Source organism: Podarcis filfolensis, assembly GCF_964270895.1.
Source record: "Podarcis filfolensis genome assembly, chromosome: 1".
NCBI classification, from domain to species: Eukaryota; Metazoa; Chordata; class Lepidosauria; order Squamata; family Lacertidae; genus Podarcis; species Podarcis filfolensis.
The window spans coordinates 40,874,636-40,896,270 of NC_139604.1; the positions used below are offsets into that span (position 1 = coordinate 40,874,636).

At 44.0% G+C, this 21,635-nt stretch overlaps 1 protein-coding gene across 4 annotated transcripts in view; it reads right to left on the bottom strand.

Moving 5' to 3' along the window:
* Positions 1–21,635, bottom strand: part of MGAT5 (alpha-1,6-mannosylglycoprotein 6-beta-N-acetylglucosaminyltransferase) — a 122,776-nt gene that overhangs the window by 63,484 nt on the left and 37,657 nt on the right. For all 4 annotated transcript variants that reach the window (XR_014540974.1, XM_083582273.1, XM_083582274.1 and 1 more), the window contains exon 2: positions 6,999–7,395. Coding sequence is in view for 3 of the 4 variants with exons in the window: in XM_083582273.1 (XP_083438399.1) it covers positions 6,999–7,239 (241 nt within the window). In the remaining variant the exon portion in view is untranslated. The remainder of the gene's footprint in view (positions 1–6,998; positions 7,396–21,635) is intronic.

Sequence of the window (21,635 nt, forward strand, 5' to 3'; positions counted from 1 at the left end):
TCAACCAATTATTTCAATGTTGCCTGGAACAGTATCTTTTAACCATCAAATGCCTGGGTAAACAGGAATGGGGGGGGGGGCTCCTGGTAGTCAATAATGAAAAGTGATGAGTGGTGGAAAGTTTCTAAATTCAATAAATAAATAAATGAAACAAATAAAACACAACACATACAAGTTAAGCTATGCTTCCCATTTCTGGTACAACTTATTTTTATCTGTGGGCAGCAGCTGTGCCAAGGTTTTGGGTGGCTTTTGGTCTGAGCCACTTAATGAATTAAGTTTTTATTCTTCCCAAAACACAGAGGAACACATGCTCCTGATTCATTAGCTGAATTTGCCTTGCAGCAGAATCATAAAACAGTGAAACCCAAAAGGGCAGTCAGATCATCCCAGGAGAAGGTGCCAAGTGAGTGAAGCTAAAGTCATGCTTTTGCTATAGTCAAAATCATCTCATTCTGAACCAGACAGATTGATCCAGTTCTGTCTTACCATATGAAATGCATACGCAAGGAATAGGACTCTGCATCTGACCAATCAAAATATTTGGTCACAGCTGTTCATAAAACATTGGTTTTGTTTCTTTTTAACAGATCAGTAAGGGCTATTGTCGTTTTTCTTCCCCCTATATCTAATACGTATACTTTGAGCAACCCTTGTTCCTATCAATTGAAGTGACATACAGATGTTTAAATAATAGTGCTAGTTACAAAAAGGTAACGGAAGTACATAATCTATTATAATCAATTCCATTTATAGTAATTAATTATGAATTGCCAGGTTGGTTGGTAGTAGCACAAAGGTGAGACGTAGCCTCAGCCTTTACTCAGTCTTATAAGCACAGAAACAAATAAACATCCCTTGCAAATAGAGAAGCTTGTTCATTTACACACAGTTAGAACAGGTCTTCAAACATTTACTATGCTTTGCCCACTAGCTTTGGCTGTCATCATAAATGAATGCATAATTGTTCACCTTAACACTGACCTCATTTACACACGATGCTAAACTATGATTTGACATTATGTACGGGAGTCTTAGTAAAATATTTGGCTCAAGCACTTCCACCTCATTTCTCCCATGCCATTGGGAGGAGAAATAAAACATGATTCAGTGTTACTTCCTCCAGTTCCTGAATTGTTCTTATGTACTGTGAAGGAAATGGACTATTCTGTTGCAGACTGTACTGCAACTCTTGCATGTAGCTTGATCTGGGGATTATGGAACACTCCTAAACCTAACCCCTAAGTCTGGGGTTCAAACTGGAAGGTGGAAAACTAACTGAGGTGGATGGCATGTAGTCCAGTGATGGCCAAACTTGGCCCTCCAGCTGTTTTGGGACTACAATTCCCATCATCCCTGACAACTGGTCCTGTTAGCTAGGGATGATGGGGGTTGTAGTCCCAAAACAGCTGAAGGGCCAAGTATGGCCATCACTGATGTAGCCTCTGATTTGGAGTTGGTATTTGACTGTCATAATTTCTATGGAATTGTGGAATGGGAGTCACAAGGTGACACAAGACAGAATAAAGTGAACAAAAAGGAAAATGAAAATGAGAGAGAGACAAAAAGGAAATACCAGCAGGTGGGGGGGAGGGAGTAGGAGGTGGTGAGAGAAAAAGAAAGGACAGACATAGTTAATAACAGAAAAAAGGAGAAAGGAAAAGGTAAGGGTGGGGCCAAGAGTGGAGTATAGTTTGAGGAGTACCGCAAGGCAATTCACAAGATATAGCTAAAGTATTACAACTTGACAATATTAACTACATCCACATTTTGCTCAACACAGCAATGTTAAGGTCTATGGAAACATTTTCACTAACCTTAAATCACACACACACAGTGGCATCTGGTTGGCCACTGTGAGAATGAAATGATGGACTAGATCAGTGGTTCTCAACCTGCAGGTCCCCAGATGTTGTTGGACTACAAGTCCCATCATCCATGAGCTCTGGCCTTGCTAGCTAGGGATGATGGGAGTTGTAGTTCAACAACATCTGGGGACCCACAGGTTAAAAAAGGCTGGACTAGATGATCATTTGGCCAGACCCTGAAGGGCTCTTCTTATGTGGTTATCATTGCTCTAGTTCTGGTCTCATAGGTATCCAAATCAACACTGACTTTTGGATTTTGGCATACATAGGGAGACCCTCAGCGGCAGATCCTGAGCCCCAGACATTCAGGCTTTTAAACAATGTATGGAGGACATCACAATGACTATCCCAGGTCAAAAGGGTGCCCTGCAGCAAGATATGGCTGACAAACTGAAAAATCTCTCTTCCCCTCCCGAGTACAATGCCCTTCAAGCTGCTGGCCTGCCATTTTATCAGATATTTGCTATTCATCCAAATCTTCTGTAAGAGAAAAAGGTCTTGGAACTGAAACTTTTTGAGAAGCTGCTGCTCCCTGGCAAAAATGAAGGCTAGTATTTGGTTTTCAGCCAATGGAAAAGGCTGAGCTCACTGTGGTCATTGCCAGCCATTAATATGCAACTTCTTAGCTTTGAAAAACTTTTCCTGTGAAATAAAAAAAATAAAAAATAGAACGTCTGAAACACCACATTTCAACCACAAAGTGGGTGATGTTTCTTTGCCTAAACCACCTAAAGTGACATTTAAAGAAGTTGGGGAGTTCTTGCTGTGTAGTTATAAAAGCCTGATTCCTTATAGCCACTATTGTTGACACTTTGAGTCACTAAAATAAGGAACGGATTGGCAGAGCGGGGCAACGGGTGGGAGGATATGAAATGCATACTTAGCAATTAGGGCTTATTTGCCATAGCAAAAAATAACTCTGTTCCAAAACAGTGGGAAATTGTAGGGTTAATCTTGCTCCAGGAAAAAGTCTTACTATGTGATAATAGCAGTCCCTCCCCATTTTTTTAGATCTAGAACAAGAAGTACCTTCAACTTAAAGAATAGGAAGCTGCCATTGGACTATCTAGTCCAGCCTTCTACAATGACTGACAATGACTCTCCAGGGTTTCTCCAGCCCTACCTGGGGATTGTCAGAAGGTCCTACACATGAGTAGGAGTCCAGCAGAGACACATGCCCGACTGACATGTTCTCTCCCTTCTGGTCGGGCGTTCGGGAGATTCAAAAGCTTTCTCCAGCCCGAACATCACAGCGACTGATACCAAGAGGCATCAGCACACTTCAGGATCAGCAGAGTATAGGCAGTCAGCGTTCAGACTCAGTAGCCCAGCAATTTGGCTAAACTACGTTTATTTACATATATACACTTGGAGCATCATAACTCAGCTCCTTCCTCTTCAGCATCAGACAGCAAAGAGAAAGAACAAAAGACAAAAATCCTACATCACAGAAACACAGTAATAAAAACATCATATCTCCGTCACTTCCCACAATGTGGAATGAAAACATACACCGTCATGTGATAAAACCAATCCCATGACTGCAACACGGGGAATGAATCCTAACAGGGGTGTCAGAGATTAAACCTGGGACTTTCTGCATGAAAGTAGATGCTCCACCACTGAGCTACAAGCCCTAATGCACTTGGTTTAGTACTATGGTTACCACACCTCTCCACTGATTTTGTTACACTATTTTGACCAGCAACCCACTTGGCAAACATATTCCAGCAGGAACATGGATATTAGTGAGACAATTAGGTAAGTAGTTATACTGAAGTACATGAAGACATGAAGGGCTTTTAAAAAAGAATAATTATTTAACTAAAACTTTAGTTTGAAAATGAATGGGGCAGGTAGAAGTGGTCTTAGGTGACATGGTATATCAATCCGCAAACCTTCCCAAGGCTTATTTGCATCGAAGCACAGATTACACAATGATATATTTAGAACATTTCGTACATAGATTGCCATAATAAAAGACAAAAGTGGAAAGGACCTTACAGGAGCAGAAGACATCAAGAAGAGGTGGCAAGAATACACAGAGGAACTATACCAGAAAGAAATGGATGTCTCGTATACCCCAGGTAGTGTGATTGCTGACCTTGAGCCAGACATCCTGGAGAGTGAAGTCAAATGGGCCTTAGAAAGCACTGCTAATAACAAGGCCAGTGGAAGTGATGATATTCCAGCTGAACTATTTAAAATTTTAAAAGATGATGCTGTTAAGGTGCTACACTCAATATGCCAGCAAATTTGGAAAACTCAGCAGTGGCCAGAGGATTGGAGAAGATCAGTCTACATCCCAATCCCAAAGAAGGGCAGTGCCAAAGAATGCGCCAACTACTGCACAATTGCACTCATTTCACACACTAGCAAGGTTATGCTTAAAATTCTACAAGGCAGGCTTAAGCAGTATGTGGACCGAGAACTCCCAGAAGTGTAAGCTGGATTTCAAAGGGGCAGAGGAACCAGAGACCAAATTGCAAACATGCGCTGGATTATGGAGAAAGCTAGAGAGTTCCAGAAAGACATCTACTTCTGCTTCATTGACTATGCAAAAGCCTTTGACTGTGTCGACCACAGCAAACTATGGCAAGTTCTTAAAGAAATGGGAGTGCCTGATCACCTCATCTGTCTCCTGAGAAATCTCTATGTGGGACAAGAAGCTACAGTTAGAACTGGATATGGAACAACTGACTGGTTCAAAATTGGGAAAGGAGTACGGCAAGGCTGTATATTGTCTCCCTGCTTATTTAACTTATATGCAGAATTCATCATGCGAAAGGCTGGGCTGGATGAATCCCAAGCCGGAATTAAGATCGCCGGAAGAAATATCAACAACCTCAGATATGCAGATGACACAACCTTGATGGCAGAAAGTGAGGAGGAATTAAAGAACCTTTTAATGAGGGTGAAAGAGGAGAGCGCAAAATATGGTCTGAAGCTCAACATCAAAAAAACGAAGATCATGGCCACTGGGCCCATCACCTCCTGGCAAATAGAAGGGGAAGAAATGGAGGCAGTGAGAGATTTTACTTTCTTGGGCTCCATGATCACTGCAGATGGTGACAGCAGTCACGAAATTAAAAGACGCCTGCTCCTTGGGAGAAAGGCGATGGCAAACCTGGACAGCGTCTTAAAAAGCAGAGACATCACCTTACCAACAAAGGTCCGTATAGTAAAAGCCATGGTTTTCCCAGTAGTGATGTATGGAAGTGAGAGCTGGACCATAAAGAAGGCTGATCGCCGAAGAATTGATGCTTTTGAATTATGGTGCTGGAGGAGACTCTTGAGAGTCCCATGGACTACAAGAAGATCAAACGTATCCATTCTTAGGGAAATCAGCCCTGAGTGCTCACTGGAAGGACAGATCGTGAAGCTGAGGCTCCAATACTTTGGCCACCTCATGAGAAGAGAAGACTCCCTGGAAAAGACCCTGATGTTGGGAAAGATTGATGGCACAAGGAGAAGGGGACGACAGAGGACGAGATGGTTGGACACTGTTCTCGAAGCTACAAACATGAGTCCGACCAAATTGCGGGAGGCAGTGGAAGACAGGAGGGCCTGGCGTGCTCTGGTCCATGGGGTCACGAAGACACGACTAAACAACTAAACAACAACAATATTTAGAAACTGGCAAGTGAACATTTCCAAACATTCAGTGGTCTCATTAACAGCCCCAAGGTGCAAACTGTATGCCATGAAGGAATTTTAGCTGCGATATATGTTCAAGCACGGATGAGGAACCTTTAGCCTTCCAGATTTGCTGAACGACAATTCCTACCATCTCTTGACTATTGACCAAGCTCGCTGGAGCTGATGGGAGTTATGGAGTACAACACCTGGTAGTCCACAGGTTTCTCACTTGTGGTTAAAGGAAACAATTTGGGGCATTCCACATATTTCATTTCAGTAAAAGCAGGTGTGCCACTGAGTGTATAACCAACTGAGAGCTGCAGTTAGTTTTACCTCTCTTGTGTGTGTATCAGTGATGCATGCAAATGTGCGCCTAAATTTGCCTGATGCATTATAATTTTAGCAGAAAATCTTAGGTGTATATTTGAAGCCATAAAGGGTGAATCAGACCATTGGGGGGGGAGCAAATTTAATTTATTATATCAAAAGCATTCTCTTAACAATAAAAATGTAAGGACAGCCCTTTTGGATCAGACCTAAAGCTCAGGAATACAAGCATTCTATTCTTACAGTGACTAAACAGATGGTTAGGTAAAGGTAAAGGGACCCCTGACCATTAGGTCCAGTTGTGGACGACTGGGGTTGCGGCACTCATCTCGCTTTATTGGCCAAGGGAGCTGGCGTACAGCTTCCGGGTCATGTAGGCAGCATGACTAAGCCGCTTCTGGCAAACCAGAGCAGTGCACGGAAACACCGTTTACCTTCTGCCAGAGCGGTACCTATTTATCTACTTGCACTTTGATGTGCTTTCGAACTGCTAGGTTGGCAGGAGCAGGGACCGAGCAACGGGGGCTAACGGGACTAACCATATGGTTACATGTCTATAAAAAGCCCACAAGGTTCAACAAGTATTTGAAGACAGATAAAGTATTTAAAGACAGATGAGTGTTTTTTTCTCTTCCTGTAGTTCTCTAAAACTGACTCCCACTTTACCTGTCTTCCTGCCATCATCTAATTCCCATTCATGCCATCATATATCCTTCATAGCTAAACGTGTCAGATAACTAGGGTGACATGGGTTCAAATCAGGCTTCCTCTACCTCGGCCCTTCAGATGTTTTTTGGCCTACAACTCCCATGATCCCTAGCTAGCAGGACCAGTGGTCATGGATGATGGGAATTGTAGTCTCAAAACATCTGGAGGGCTGAGGTTGAGGGCTCAAATCCTGACTCAGCCACAAGAAGCTCACCTGGATAACCCTGGACCAGTCGCTCTCAGCCTAAACTACCTTATATGGATGTTGTAAGGATAAAATAGGGAAGAACCTTGCATCCTTTCTTTTTTGGGGGCCCCCAACAATGAGGGAATGTGCTTGAATGGGTCAACTGACATTGGAGATGAACTAGAAAGGATTGAACTTGGTGTCCAGATAATTCTTGTTACAACAGCAGCCCCTGGACAACGTCTAATTGTTTTAGGAAGCCTACTCACCATACGCAGTCATCGTACCAACATATGGTCCATCCACCACGTTCCTATTCTCTTCCGCCAGTGCTTTTATGTATCTTTTGCTGAGGTCCAGTATTTGCTCACGAAGCACCGAACTGCTTTCGTGCTGAGTCTTCTGTTGGATTGTAAAATGCAGCAGCATCATTCCCCAAATGAAGCCAAAGGTCACCAGAAAAAAGCCAAGTTTCTGAGAGGACAACTTCCATGGAGTAAAAAATGCCATGGCTGTTCAACCAGCTCTGGAGTCAACTGGAAAAGGTTTGAAAAGTCCACGCCAATGTCTCAGTTCATAGTCCAGGCAGGTAACAATCAAAATTCCGGTGCTATTCACTCTGGCTCCTTAGTCAACATATTGTTGCTATTCAACTCCATCCTGCTGCTGCAAGAGAAAAGGAAACATATGGTAATTTAGAGTAGCAAAAATACCCACCAAAACTCTTCAAAGCTGTTTTCATGTTTATAATTCCCCATTGCCAGCCTTGGAAAGCAGGACAATGTGCTTTCTTGGTAAATTGTTATGAATCAATATTTTATGACACAAGTGACCATAGAGTCCAGGAAACATTTGGGAATGGATCAAGAAATGTGTCTTTAACAGATATGGTCCCTGGGCTGACCTTATCACCTGATGTCCTATAGTATATGTGCAAGACATTACATTTGGGACAGAAGAGCTGTTAGCATCCATCTATCTCAAGAGACAATGGAGTACGCTTCCGGGGGGTAAAATCAAACTGCTGTGTTAGCACCACCTAAGTGACCACCCTGGGGCACAAGCATGGGCAGTTTGTATGGAGGTGCTGGGCTGCCCAGACGACAAGATCCCCCTCTTGGCCTTGCCAATGTGGTTTAAAGGAAAGCAGAGCAATACATTTGGCACCAGCTTGGCCGCAGAAGTTCTGGAAGGAGGCATACAAGGCGCCATCCAATAGTCTTAGGGTTGCCACGCTGGATTTGTGTAGAGTTTACGCCTTAGCCTTTTGTTCTCCTGAATATATCCTGCAAAGCAGCAGAAGTTTAGGATCAGAGTCTTCCTTATCTGAGATGGGCTACCTTTCCAGGTTGCCCTTCAATACCCTCTATAGCAAGTGCAGAAACTGCCTTCTTGACCACTGGATCCACTATTGGTCTCTTCCACTCAATCCTCCAGAGCCTGTCTTTGCATACAGGGGAAGTCCCTAACTCACTGAGTGTTTGAGACCCATCAGCTACCTTCACGTGGTTCAGCCAGCCTGGTTTGAAAGGTAAAGGACCCCTGGACGGTTAAGTCCAGTTGAATCTGACTATGGGGTACGGCACTCATCTCCACTTTCAGGCTGAGGTAGCTGGTGATTTGTCTGCAGAAAGCTTTTCCAGGTCATGTGGCCAGCATGACTAAATCGCTTCTGGCATACGGAACACCATGACGGGTGCCAGAGCGCACGGAAACGCCGTTTACTGCTGGTTTAGCCAGAGTATGGCTGCTGTTTCAGGCTGACAGGTTCTAGGAGCCACAGGTGAGAGCTGAGTGCAGGGTGGGGACCAAAGGTGGGACAAACTATCCCAGAAGGAGCATGATGCGTCCCCTACCAAAAGTACTACCCCTCCCCTAACAGAAGTATTCAAGCACAATTTATGCATCCATGCACAGCCACAGTGTTGCTACATGCACATCCCCACACCATCCTTAGCCAACGGGTCAATGGTCAGCGATGACAGAAGTCGTGGCTGAACAGCATGTGGAGACCTAAGGCTGGGGAAGAATGGTGTAGATAATTTGGAAATGAAAGTTGTTTCCAGTTTCATTCTGTGATATAATGGAAATATAGTTTAAGCTTATCTTTTCAAAGAACACGCATAGCCTAAAATCAATGAGTGACTTCCACGAATAATTAGTTCACATTTTGTTAATCATTTGCTTATATAAGATTAGTAGGATGGTTTATTGTCAGTCCTCTTGGCGGAGATGGCGGCATCTAGCTGATGACTTCAGATGTCACCGAAGTGCAACAAATTGATAGTTGTTATTGTATTTTTACTGCCAAGAGGAGGGAGAGGTACTTGCGGGATTTCCTGCCTCAGCTGCCAAAGCAACTCGCACCTTGAGTCCCAAGGTACAAGGGCAGGGTGGGGAAAAACCATTTGCTGCTTCACCTCAGGCTGCAAGATTACATGACCTAGAAATGCTCTCAAATACATAAAATAAAGAAGAGGTCTTGGGTCAATCCTGTTCCCCCACCTATACATCATAAAAACAGCTGTTCTCCCACATCTCCTCATGAACAGCCCTCAGATAGTCACACTCCATTCTTCTCAGGCTGCTCTTGCAATGTTGCATGCTGAAGTCCTTCCCTTCTTAATGTCAGATGGTAATCCTTCTTTATACGGTGATATCTGCCACCTCCCACTTTCTAACAAAAACCTCTACTGTAAATGATTAAAAATATACTCTGCAGAGAGATGAGAGGCAGATGGACTGAAGGAGGCTAAGCTCCGAGTGCTAGGGTCTATACCTTTCATGCACACACACACGCACTTCCTCCCTCCTAAATAGACATGTATGAGAACTGACAAGGGTAGACGTTAAGATAATGCAACATGAAATCACTTTTAACCTTGAGCAAGCAATGTAGTTCTATTTTCGGGGTGGGGGGTGGGGAGAAGTCTCCTTTGTGCTTGGAGTGCTGCTGAACAGGCCTGTGGCAACCACCCATGATTCTAACAGATACAGGAGTCCTTGGTTGCACTGAGCATCTTGAAACCTCTCCAACTTTCTGTCAAGCATGCCATCTTACACAGCTTAGTCCCACAGAAATGAATCCATCAGCAGACACTTTTCTCATGGTGTGATCAACCATTTTTCTTTTTTCTTTGCTTGTCCCTGAATCATCATTTGCGTGAAGACAAATGGAGGCTTTAAAACAACAGGCGCTCCAGAGCCTCTCACTATTTAATATCCTGTTTACAAAGTCTGAACAGAATCTTCCCAAACTTATGGTCAGCCTTTAATTGGCCAGTAATAATAACAAGAACAGAATAATAGGCAGGAACGCCCTTTGAACTGCCCCCTGAAAAACACTTCACCTGCCCCAAATGTTCTCTCTTCTAGATTTAAAGATTTGGCAGAAGCTGGCTTGAGGGCAAGTGATTCCTATTTCCAGGATGTCATCTCAGTGGGGATTGTAGTCTTATGATTTTTCGTGTGACATTCAAGTAGGGTTACAATGCCTTGTTCGGGATCTGCAAAACCTAATTTGGTCTAGTAGGTCCCATCTGTGATATGGAAATCATAGGGCTTTTCGTGAGGTGTTTTATAATATTGCTTCAACACTCACCAACTCCTACTACTCCTACTACTCTGCTGAAAGGTGCAAACATGGAGTCTTCCCATCATTTGGCAATGCAGGAAAGCAAAGAATGAAGATGGGAATGGCCTGCAACTTCTGCTGTGATGCAATGTCATGGATTAGAGGGAATGTGTTGCTGGCAACACACTTTTCAGCCTGCCTGCCACTTCTTCCCACTAACTTCACCTCACCAAGGGAAAAGGCTGCAGAAGTGATGCACTTATCTGTGGACCAAGAAATAGGTAAGTCAGACTTGCTGGCTTCTGGAAAAGATGTTTGGCTACCAAGCCGAAATTTATGCCTCCCTGGATAACAATTGTTTTCAAGTGTGCCAGGAAACCCTGAGATTTGCAGTAGCTATCAGGGGTTTACCCATGGGGCCAAACTTTTCCAAGTTATACTTTTCCTTCAACATACTGAACACTTCCAGAACCCTTTGTAGGATAAAGCAGCTCTTCAGCATACATGTTGATGTGGAAAGCGGTCCTACAACTACTGACAGTTCTGTGAGTTTTGTTCATGAAATAAACAATACTCCACTAAGGTTCTAAACAAATACCCCAAATTTCATTTAAAGTAATAATTATAATCAGCTTGACAGCATAACATGGCATATGTCTGAGACGCAGCTGGGTATCTGTATAGTTACTAAACTGATATAGCTCCTGGGGAAAAGTTAAATTTGTTGGGCTATGATGTGTGTAGACAAAAGCCTCACAATAACTCCCAGAGACAGTTATATGATAGTCACAGTGGAGCTACTTGAACCCCCTTTTCCCCTGCTGCTCTTGATTTGCTTAACCACCTGCCCATATGAATTTGGAGCCAATGTTTTCTTCAGAGCTTGGTAATATGGCAATTAAAAATCATCATGAGCCTCGCAAACCGATCAACTCTTGTGAGAGCTTAAAATAAAGAACTGAGGAAGAAAGGTGAATAAATTCTGTTTTTATCGCCCTAAGGAACATAGGAAGCTGCCTTTTACAAAGTCAGACTATAAGTCCATCTAACACATTATTGTCTACACTGTGAGAATAAAATGGAGAGGGGGAGATCCATGTATGCCAAGTTGAGGTCCTTGAAGGAAAGTTGGAATATAAATGTAATAACATAAAAATAAAATAAATGAAGGTTTATAAGAAAGGGGGGGTCTTCGTGAATTCTGATAAACACAAACAAGATGAGGAAATTCTCGCTAGACCAGAGTGGACTGTCCTGGAACAAGGATGCTGGGGCAGTGCCCCTAGGGAGAAGGAAGATTGCCCAGTTCAGGAAGTGAACACCTGGTGGAATGTAACACAAAAAAGCAGGAGACATGCTGTGTATTTGGAGCTACAAAATCAACTCCATCCCCTGATCTTGGACACCAATTCTCAGTCAGAGGAGCAAGTACAGTGCAAGGTTGAACTAGACGGGGTCCCTTCCAACTTTACAATTCTATGAAACACATGTAGCTGTGGGTAGATATTTTCAGTGATAAAGCTTGGGGGAGGGGGTAGATTCATCTCAGAAGTGCATCTTTTACTGTTATGAAAACTCCAGGGAAAAAAGTATTTAACATGCCATGGGACTCATTTGTAAAAAAATTTCTTCCCTTCATTTTATAACATTTATTAGACAGAAAATTAAAACAAACATTTTACTGGTCAAGTTCCACACTTTCCCAACATTTGATGGTTTTGCCAAAAAACAGCAACGGAAGCCAACTACCTAAACTAACATGACAGTCTTGAAATTTTTCAAAGGAAAACAACCATAACACAACCCTGCCAAAACTGACATCAATTTTAAAAGGGGGCAGGAGAGGAAATCAGCCTACACAAACCCTGTTTACATAATTAATGCTTGAGCTACCAAGCATAGCCATAATTTGTGGACCTCTGATTAAGTCTTGGGTTGTAAGGGATTCAATATCAGCATGGTAATATAGAACAAGGAAAATTGTATGGCCCTGAGCATCCAGTTATTGTTAAGCCATTTTATTTCCACACAACACATATCTGTGGAACAGGGATTTTAAAAAACAACAGCATAAAAAACCCACCCACCACTGCTACATATACTATTTTCTAAGGATAAAGATCAAGGACAAAGCCGCAGGCACTATAGTGATACAAGATAGGACAGTGTTGTCAAAGCTGAACAATAGTGACAATAAGATTAAAGACATTGAAGACTGGTTAGAGATGCAAAAGAATAATACAAAAAGATGCAAGGGCTTGAAAACGAGTGAAGGACACATTCATGCCATTGTTAGAGATAACACACAGCTAAATTTGTAAGAAATCTCCAACTCCAACTGAGTTGAAGTTACTGGAAAATCTGTGATTACGTTAGTTTCCTGCTGATTGAGCATTCAAATGAAATGGTTAAAATGACTCTTGAGTTAATACTCAGAAGTAGCTCTACATATTTAAGAAGCAACAGGTCAACAAGAAAGATGGCCCAGGTGAAAACTGTTCTGTTCAAAATCTGAGGAATTAAGAATATGGCATCTACATGTCAAATACTGTGACAGTTAAGAACTTTGGATACAACTAAGCCGAAGTCAAGTGTTTCTCAACAAAAGGAATATGCACCATATGCACTAGTCTCCCACTGAAACTCTTCCATTGGCAGAGGTAGGATGCCTCTGAATGCCTGCTGCTGGGAACCACAAGTGAGGAGAAAGAAGACTCCTGCACTTAGGGCTTGCATATGGACTTCCTGAACTAGATAGCTCACTGGCATCACCCAGCAGTCTCTTCTTCTGTTCTTAAATCAACAGGACTTTAAAAGATCTTATGTCCATTTTAATTAACCATCAAAAGCTGTTCCTTAATAAATCCTACACCCGGGCTAGAAAAAGCCATTCAAAGGCCAGATCTAAAAATATCTACCAATCTGCATACACTATATATATATATATATATATATATATATATATATATATATATATATATACTATATATATATATATATATAATATAAAAAAAGAAAACAATTGTTTACCTTAGTGTTAGCCCTACTGCTAAAGTAATTGATCCTGTTCCATAAGATTAAAAGAAGCACTAACAGCAATTTTCTGCCAACTGAGCCTTAGCGTTGAGCTGCTCATGACGCCTCCACAAAATAAATATTTAAAAGAGAATCTTATTACACAGGTCTAAAAATAAATTGCATTTATGTTTTCTACCAACTGTAAACAATTTCATATAAAAAGGATGCTTAATTTAATTTATTTCAGAAGAGTGGACCAGAAGCAGATGACATAATATGCTCTTTTTTTCCATCATATGCAGCGCAGATTTGCAGAGCAGAGAGTACATTACATGCCACAAATCTGGTTAACAGCACTTTAAGTACTTGGGTGGCCTCATCCTGAGATATGCTCAGTAGATACGACTTCAATCTAACCCAAAATGTAAAATGTTAAGATATATACTTATTATAGACTCTCTCTCTCTGTCTGTCTGTCTGTCTCTGACTCTCTCTCTCTCTCTCTCTGCCAGACTGATCTAACTCTTCCAAAAGCTCCTAACAATCGCTATGTGGATATGAGGAAAGCAAACTCACAAGTGCAGCTGGTTTTCAACTACACCAAATGGCGAGGTGTTTTCACCTATGAACCTCCATCCTGCATGTTCAACCAATTGATTTCAATCCCTCAATCAGCTATTTCAGCTCATGGATTCACTTTACTTAATTTCTAAGCAACCCAATCATTTTAATGCATATGTTGCAGGGCGGGGAGGGTGGTCGTTCCTACCATAAAGCTACCCTCATTTTGTCAGTGCAACCTGGAGAATGGAGTGTGGCAGAACACATGCCTTGCCTGCAGAATGTCCCAAGTTCAATCCCTGGCCCAGAACTCTGGAACGGCCGTTGCCATTAAGCATAGATAATACTGAGCTAGATGGAACAATAGCCTGACTGTGCAAAGCAGCTTCATTCGTTGCCTGCTGAGTCATCGCCACATCCTTCCTTCACCATTGCCCAGCCTTGCAGAAACAAGAGATAGCTGTACTCCTACCCAGATAAATTGCTACAATACACAGCCTCTCCCTACTATCATAATGAAAGGCATTTCACTTGAATATGGGCCTGGTTCAGATGCAATGGGGCCCCCACATAGGCACCTTGGAGGGCTGCCATCAGGCTCATGGCTCAACAGCACTCAGGCTCACACAGATTCATAGTTTGCAATACAGCTTCCATGCAGAAGGCTTTTATGCGGACATCATGGTTTGTACTGGGCAGCCAAAATGATGCCATCCGGGTGCTGCTGAATTCCCAACACCCATCAGCCCCAGTCGGCAATGGCCAATGGTCAGGAATGATGGGAGTTTTAGCCCGACAATATCTGAAGGACACCGTGTTGGCTACTCTGGTTTATGTGACTGCACAGTTTTCTTTCTTTTCTCCCCTTGCATCCTCTGACATGCCCCAGTGAGGCATATCTTTAACTCTGACCACTTTAAAATTCTACATAATACCACAACTCTATTTTGGCTTGCTGTCTGTCCTTAGAAGCTACTCATATCACAACATATACACAGACACAGACAGAGAGAGTGTGAGTAAATGAAACTTTCAGATCAGAATCTACTTCCTCTTCCCCTACTCTACCAGCTTCTATTACATGAAGTTTAAAGAATTACCTGTTTTGGCAACAGCGTACCATTTTGACAGCCTCTCTGATTTTTCTAGCTGATATCATTAACTACAAAACAGAGCTCCTCCATTTCCCCTATACTGGCACTCTCCCCAGACTGCCAGACAGTTTAGGGAATAAGCAGAAATCTTTTACTGCCTTAGGAAAAAAATTGAATCAAGTAGGAAAGAAAATTGATTTTAATGACTAGCTGGATGAAAAGCTACTCTTCTCAAAACAGAACTTCCCGGGCTCACTTACTGCACAGTTTGGAATGAATTTTACACCAACCCGAGGATTCCTTAAGAGTGTAATCAGTTGCTTCTACCTGCTAATATAAGTTAGTTTACATCTTAAGCATAGCTACATTAGGAGCAAGCAGTACAGACCAAAGTTGATGCATATTGCTTTTGTCTAATCTTTGCAAAGTCAATAACTACACTCTAAAATACCTTCCCCCACCTCATCTGAGAAAATGCCCCAGTTTGCACACCACACTAAGCCACCCAGGGCTTACCAGTACTGTGGAAACATGGAGGCTCCTGAGGAGCAGCAAAGCTCACAACCACTTTTACTGCTCCTTCCTGGTCTTTTTTTAATATATACTCCCTGGCTTTGCTGAACTAATCCAAGGTTTGGCTTAGCATGTATTCCAAACTTGGATTCATGGTTAAGCTGTGTCTCACTAACCAGGATCTGTGGCCAAGATTTATTCAGTAACCATTATTGAACTCATCAAAAACAAATGCTTTGTTTCTAAAGGAAACTTAAGTGTAGCTTTTGCAAATGTCATTTATGCACTGCACTTAAGAAAACACTGAAGTGTAGAACAACGTGCAGCTGGCTTCAGCATTCCTAACTGGACAGAAAAGTGCTGTGGACATTGGTGCCATTTCGAAACCAGCATGAGTGCACTGCAAACATGAGACAGAGAAAGGGAGAGGCTGAGAGAGAGTAGGCAAGCTTAGTTGTTGCTAGAGCAGAACCTGAAGAAGTGGAGTTGGACTCTTTAACATCCTTAGTGACTAGCACTATCCAACCCCACCCTGTGATTCCAGTACCTCATCATCAGCATAGATTGGAAGTCCTGTAGCCATAGTCTTTTCCTGCTGTCCTTCTTCCAAGAGCTCTACTCATTCATTTCAGTAAACAATGCTTCATGTAAGATCTCATTTCAATTTTTACATAAACTAGATAATTTAAAGAGAGTAAAATATTTATTGGCATCTCTGGCAAGAATAATTTCTCATTCATGCTGTTACGCCAACAATACTGTTAGTTTCACATGCCCAAGTCAGTCTGCATTACCGTATTTTTCGCTCGATAACACGCACCTGACCATAACACGCACATCGTTTTTAGAGGAGGAAAACAAGGGAAAAAACATTCTGAATGAAACAGTGGATGTATCATTTTTGTGCTTCATGCTGTGGCCACAGACATGTGATCTGATGGTGAATTTGGGGTGACCCAATGCAAAAATCCTGAGAATCCCTGTGGATCCATGCTTTGTAACCACGTTTTTGCACCATTGCAGCCCCAGGCAACAGTGGGTGTGTGATTTTGGGGGGGGCAGGCTGTAGCCATGGACATGCTATGTGCTCTGATGGTGAATTTGGGGTGACCCAATGCAAAGATCCTGAGGATCCATGTTTTGTAACCACGTTTTTGCACCATTGCAGCCCCAGGCAACAGTGGGTGCGTGATTTGGGGGGGGGCAGGCTGTAGCCATGGACATGCTATGTGATCTGATGGTGAATTTGGGGTGACCCAATGCAAAGATCCTGAGGATCCATGTGGATCCATGCTTTTTAACCACATTTTTGCACCATTGCAGCCCCAGGCAACAGTGCGTGTGTGATTTTTGGGGGGCAGGCTGTAGCCATGGACATGCTATGTGATCTGATGGTGAATTTGGGGTGACCCAATGCAAAGATCCTGAGGATCCATGTGGATCCATGCTTTTTAACCACATTTTAAGTGGGGAAGGAAGGAAAAATACAGAATGGACAAGGAGCACGAGAGGGGTGTGCAGAGAAGCAGCTGGCTAAGAATGCAGGAGAGGGGTATAACGGGAGGGAGGAAAGGAAGGCAAAAGTTTTCCCTCACCTACCCACCCAAGCCAGCCAGCTCTCTCTCTCTCTCTCTCTCTCTCTCTCTCTCTCTCTCTCTCTCTCTCCTGCATGTTTTCAGCAGCACCGGAGCACAGAGACGACACTCTGCTTGCCTGGAGGGGAGGGGCTTTCCCTGCTCTTTGTTCCGTTTGAGCAAACACAGCAAGGAAACAGAGGAGGGAGGGCAGTAAGACCCTGAGGCAGAATGCAGGAAAGCAGCCACTTCCTCTTTTCAGGTTTCCCTTCTCCGAGACGCGCGATTTGATTTTTGCCTGATTTTTTTTGCCATTTGGCTCCAGGGACCACACATTCGCTCAATAACACGCACAGACATTTCCCCTTCCTTTTTAGGAGAAAAAATCTGCGTGTTATAGAGGGAAAAATACGGTAACTACCGATAACTTCAGGAAGGTATTGCAATAGAAAGTTACTGGTAATAAAGGTTTGGATTTAAGCTTCACAATCTATGGTTTCAGATGGCATCTAAATTGATCCAGAGGTAATGGCCTGGAGAAAAATTATTACCTGTTGTCTGGGAGTAGCCATTTAGTTAATAATTCCAATGTAGCTAGATAATTTAGCTGCCATTCCATTGCTTAAAAGTCCTGTCCCTGACCCTGCTCTCTGCACTGACAAGAGAAATGGTGAACTAGTTCAATAATATGTAAGTCAAGAAGTATAGCTGGGGCTGCAACTTCCAATCCCTACAATTTGTGTCAAAGGGGAGGAGGGGAGGCAACACTCAAGCCAAGCTATTAATTACCTTGTTAAGACTGAAACTCTAGATACAGGAATAGATATTAAGGAGTCCTCTCAAAGAGGCAACATTTCCTGCACACCCTTTAATAAAATGCAGGGAGACCTGTAGCTCAACTCTCTAGTTGCTCATGCCTTTTGCCCTGCAGTTTGCAAGCAAAGTCATAGTGTTTTTTTAAAGAATCAAAAATTTCCATAAGAAGACATCAAACAATTTCATGTGCAACAATACATTGCCTCTTAATAGTTGCAAAGTCTAGACACAGGGTACTTGCTATTATTATTATTATTTATGTAATGCTTTATACAAACACTGAAGTCCTGATGCAACTCATGGTCGCAAAAAAATAAATAAATTGTAATGAATATATCTGTTTAAAAAACTAATACACTAAAAAGATCACTCATGAAGATCAGTTACAACACAGATTATTTCTTCCCTGCTTCCAAAGGAATATCACAAAAACCAACACAATACCAGTGACCATTTTTGCCTGGAAAAATAAGAGCTTATTTCTCTGGCATCCAAAAGATGGTGATGTCTGCATTAGGCGAGACACTCTTGGGACAGTATTCTACAAATGGACTGCTGCTGAATTGTGGCAGTCACCTAACCTAAATACCGTATTTTTCGCTCTATAGGACGCACTTTTTCCCCTCCAAAAATGAAGGGGAAATGTGTGTGCGTCCTATGGAGCGAATGCAGGCTCCCTGGCTTCAGTGATAGCGACGCGAAGCCTCAGAAGCCTGCGCTCCGGAGGCTTCGCGTTGCTTCCGCTGAAGCCAGGAGAGTCTGCTCTTTGAGGCTGGCGGTGGGGAAAGCAGCGCTTCCCCCATCGCCCGCCCCAGAGGATGGGGGGCAGCAGGAAGGCGCGCAACGCCTTCCCGCTACTCTCCAACCCGGCTTCGAGGCTGGCGGTGGGGAAAGCAGCGCTTCCCCCATCGCCTGCCCCAGAGATTGGGGGGCAGCAGGAAGGCGCGCGACGCCTTCCCGCTACTCTCCAACCCGGCTTCGAGGCTGGCGGTGGGGAAAGCAGCGCTTCCGCCATCACCTGCCCCAGAGATTGGGGGGCAGCAGGAAGGCGCGCGACGCCTTCCCGCTACTCTCCAACCCGGCTTCGAGGCTGGCGGTGGGGAAAGCAGCGCTTCCCCCATCGCCAGCCCCAGAGGATGGGGGGCAGCAGGAAGGCACGCGACGCCTTCCCGCTACTCTCCAACCCGGGTTGGAGGCTGGCGGTGGGGAAAGCAGCGCTTCCCCCATCGCCAGCCCCAGAGGATGGGGGGCAGCAGGAAGGCGCCCGACGCCTTCCCGCTACTCTCCAACCCTCCTGTGGGCTTTTGCGGGAGATGGGGGAATTCCCCCACCTCCCACAAAAGCAGGCAAAAGCCGCGCGCTCTTTAAAGGGGCTCCGTGGCTTCTGCTGGCTTTTCTAGGAGGTGGGGGGAATTCCCCCACCTCGCAGAAAAGCCTGCAAGAGCCGTGCAGCCTTTAAAGAGCGCGCAGCTCTTGGGGGCTTTTCCCCAAGGAGGGAGAAGGGACTGACTGGCAGAGTCAGTCCCTTCTCCCTCCTGCGGGCTTTTGCGGGAGATGGGGGAATTCCCCCACCTCCCGCAAAAGCAGGCAAAAGCCGTGCGCTCTTTAAAGGCTGCGCGGCTCTTGCAGGCTTTTCTGCGAGGTGGGGGAATTCCCCCACCTCCAGAAAAGCCTGCAAGAGCTGCGCAGCCTTTAAAGAGCGCGCAGCTCTTGGGGGCTTTTCCCCAAGGAGGGAGAAGGGACTGACTGGCCGAGTCAGTCCCTTCTCCCTCCTGCGGGCTTTTGCGGGAGATGGGGGAATTCCCCCACCTCCCGCAAAAGCAGGCAAAAGCTGTGCGCTCTTTAAATGGGCTGCGCGGCTTTGCTGGCTTTTCTAGGAGGTGGGGGAATTCCCCCACCTCGCAAGATAGCCCACAGGAGCCGCGCAGCCTTTAAAGAGCGACCAGCTCTTGGGGGCTTTTCCCCAAGGAGGGAGAAGGGACTGACTGGCCGTTTCAGTCCCTTCTCCCTCCTGGTCGAAAAGCCCGCAGGAGTCACGCGGGGCTCCTGTGGGCTTTTGCGGGAGGTGGGGGAATTCCGCCACCTCCCGCAAAAGCAGGGAGAAGGTCTTGGAGTAGCGCACAGGCTGCGTGCAGCCTGTCCACTGCTCCCAGAGCTGCGGGGGGGGGGGAATCATATTTTTTCCTTGATTTCCCCCCGTGAAAACTAGGTGCGTCCTATGGTCCGGTGCGTCCAATCATGCGAAAAATACGGTATGTTAACCTCCACTCCAGTATGTTTTGGATAATTCTCATGCACACAACCAGGTGGTCATTTTTAGGGGCTCAAGTTCCACTTTCCACACATAGTGCTTCGCAGAATAATACAGGCAAAGATGCAAGCAGGTTGCCATCAAAAGCTGTACATTCACCACCCATGTTGACTAAGAATCCAGAACCAACATTAAACTGAATAAGACTGGTGTAAAAGTAGCAGCAATGCTTAGACATGAACTTGAAAAAGAGCCTTAATCTGTACAGCCAAATGACTAAGCAATTAGGTAACAGGGCCACTCTCCATGCAATTTGTTAATTTTTCCAACGGCATTTCACCACACTAGAAAGGGACTCCACCCATTTAGGAAAGTTACTTAATTATTTAATGCAAATCATTGTTTGGCAATCAAGCAAGTGTTGATTGAACAGAGTTCCATAAACTTAAGGGCAAATCATAAGGCAATGGAATAACAGGAGCAAAGACCCCTCTTTTAGGGTCAGGCAAAAGGCAGATCAAGATCGACTTTTATATCTTTTTTTCTAATACAACAAAGTATTATCTCTCTAAATTCAGCTGCTGGAAGAAAGAAAGCTTACTGTACAACCAGAAACAGATTTGTGTGCCAACAAATCAATAACTCACTTTTGTTACTAGAAACAAATTCCTGGGTTCAGATGTGCTCAGACCCACCCACTATCCTCAACCTGACTCTCGCTGGTGGATCTCAAGTTTCTATTTAAAACTAACCTGAAAGTCTACCCACTTCTGCCCTAGTTAATCAGATCAATGAGACAACTGGATCTGGAAGTTTTTATCAAGGTCAATGACTCTCACCTGACCTGTGAATTCCTGTGCATCTTCTTCTTCTTGGTCTAGAGCTGGGTAGCAATTTATAGAATGAATCTTTGACTGACAGCCCAGAGGACCCAGGGTCAGGAACCTGTTGCAGTCATGTACCTAAAATCTCTATATCTGCAGGAGGTTAGCCTTTTATAGCAACAACTCTAAAGCTTACAGATGGAAAGCCAGTGATTGCACAGTACAGCAACATATTCTTATCTGCACACGGTAGCCAACTCAGTAATCACCACAAAAAAATCTGTACACCATTACTTCCTCAAATAAAGAAGCTTGCATACAATGCACTTGCAGACCTCTCATTTTAACACAGATAGACATGAAAACCAAGAGACTTCCCACAAGTCAGTATCTAAATATTAGAACACAGTGAATTTTTGCTCACATAGGAAAAACCAATTCACAGCTTGTATGTAAATCATACTCGTATACTTTGATACGGAAGGAAGGGGGGGCATGCATCCCTTCACCCTCCGCCGGTCACCAGAGGGTCCGAGGCGATGACCTCAAGGGCACCCAGCCCTACACAGACCCCTCAGCCCCCACACCGTTACACAAGCACCACACTCTACCCCAAGCCCCATAAATAAAGTGCCTTTCCCTTTCCTATGCGGGCGAAATAAGCCCGAACTCTTAGGCCTC